The 1,827-nt window shown below is 48.8% G+C and overlaps 1 protein-coding gene across 1 annotated transcript; it reads left to right on the forward strand.

Moving 5' to 3' along the window:
* Window positions 1-21: 21 nt before the first annotated feature.
* CABS01_17115 (uncharacterized protein) lies at window positions 22-1,269 on the forward strand (the record flags this gene model as incomplete). Its single annotated transcript, XM_060550442.1, has 1 exon — window positions 22-1,269. The coding sequence occupies one exon, from the start codon at window positions 22-24 to the stop codon at window positions 1,267-1,269; it is 1,248 nt and encodes a 415-aa protein (XP_060397018.1).
* Between the last annotated feature and the right edge of the window lie 558 nt (window positions 1,270-1,827).

Below are 1,827 nucleotides of genomic sequence, written 5' to 3' on the forward strand. Positions count from 1 at the left end.
ACGTCGGACATCCCGGCAAACATGACGAAAAGAAACAAACTAGACACGTTTATCGGCATAATACACCACACCGACCCCGTCATGTCGAAGGATTCCATCTGTCCGCGGCGCAAGACGCAGGCAAGATCTCATGTCAAATTCAACGTCAAAAGTATTGAGGATGGTTCACTTTACGCCACTTTGATAAAGAATTCTGGGCTTCGCCTCTTCGTCAAACCCATTGAATGGACCAGTCTTCACCTTACACTTCTCGACATGGAGTTCCACAATCTTCCTCCAATTACTCAGCCTGTACCGACGGTCGGCTCGTCGAAAGCTACGATAGATCTATCTGCTTCGGCACAGGCTCTGCTTGGTGCCCTCAACAACCTTTTGGAAACCAAATCAACAGAATGCCGGACACGCTCAATTCCCACCGTCATTTCGATGCTGTACCCTCAGCATATTTCATTTCTAGAGATTTCTGAACTTCATCAATACTTTGGCGGTCGAGCCTATTGCGTTGATTGTCCCGTACAGGCAGCCTGGGATGTAACGCCAGCGCGCTCCAGCTACACGACTGCTAACGGATCGATGTCCATGCGAGCTGAAGAATGTGTCGAGGGTCCAATAATGGATAGCATTGATGGACGTAATGTAAGAACACAGCCTATACTTGTCTACGTCGACCTCAAAACAATCACCGTTACACGGCGTGCTAGATACAAGCCGCCCCGGAATAACCCGCCAGTCCGGAGGCTTAGGAAGTTATTGTACAGAAAGGCAACCCCTCCAAATATGGTGGAAGATCCGTTTCTTGCCGCCGTCATTCTGGCGTTAGCACAACGGCCCTTCTACAGGGCGGCCCCTCCATCCGCTGACAAGCCGTTGATGTCTTCACCCGAATCGTCATCTCTCGGAGAGCCTATATTTCAAGATACAACGGTGTGCATTCTGGCTGTCAATGACAAGGAACCCTCTGCTCCTTGCTTCATCTTGTATAGAGGAAAAGTCAGGAAAGAGCTTTTGCAAAAGGTCCATAATCCGACCAAGAACTATCGAGTAAAAGAAGAAGAGGCATTAGTTGGAACACTGAAAGGCAGCACAAACACGCAAATCGAGTACACCGAGGTACAGATCTGGCCAATACTAGGACTTAAAGAGCGACTAAGCAAAGCTCTTGGCAAAGAAGTCGCAGGCCCCTTCGATGAGAATAATATCGAAATGTGGGAGCAAGACCTGAAGACGAAGACCCAGACCCAGAGCCGAAGATCCGAAACCGGACGCTAGCAATCTCAAGGAAGGAATATCTGGGAGTTTGGCAGACTTCAGAAAGAGCGACAACGAAGACCCGTTAGACATCATGAAGGTCAATCTACCAGACACTTTACTTACAGTGGTTGCACCTACGGACGGGCCTGATGGGACGATTGAAGATAGATCATCACAACTACGCCGTGGCTTACCGCGGAATACTCGATCACTGACGAATAAAAATCTGATGAGTTGTTCCGTTCTTCATCAACACGATGTGGAGAGATTTCGCCAGGTATAATCGGCGGCATGATCGGCTGGCATATTCGGGTGGCATACTTCTTTTTCTTTTCCAAACCGCCACGAGTGTGGTTATAACTGGCAGGCGAATAGTCCAATGTATCTGGCTTCAGCTAGGATTGTGCAGAGATTGCCGAATTGAACGTCACGTCTGTAGATCCTCTGCTCAGGTTGTTGAGTTTTCGTGCACGGCAGTTTCCTGTTAACTGCTCAGGTCTGGTTCTCTGCAGATGTGCTTTTGTGCGCCTTTGCTCCTATACAAGTACACAGGGGGTCATATTTGACTGTTGGCGG

Source organism: Colletotrichum abscissum (assembly GCF_030869225.1).
Source record: "Colletotrichum abscissum strain IMI 504890 chromosome Unknown Scaffold_349.1, whole genome shotgun sequence".
In the NCBI taxonomy this organism is placed as follows: domain Eukaryota; kingdom Fungi; phylum Ascomycota; class Sordariomycetes; order Glomerellales; family Glomerellaceae; genus Colletotrichum; species Colletotrichum abscissum.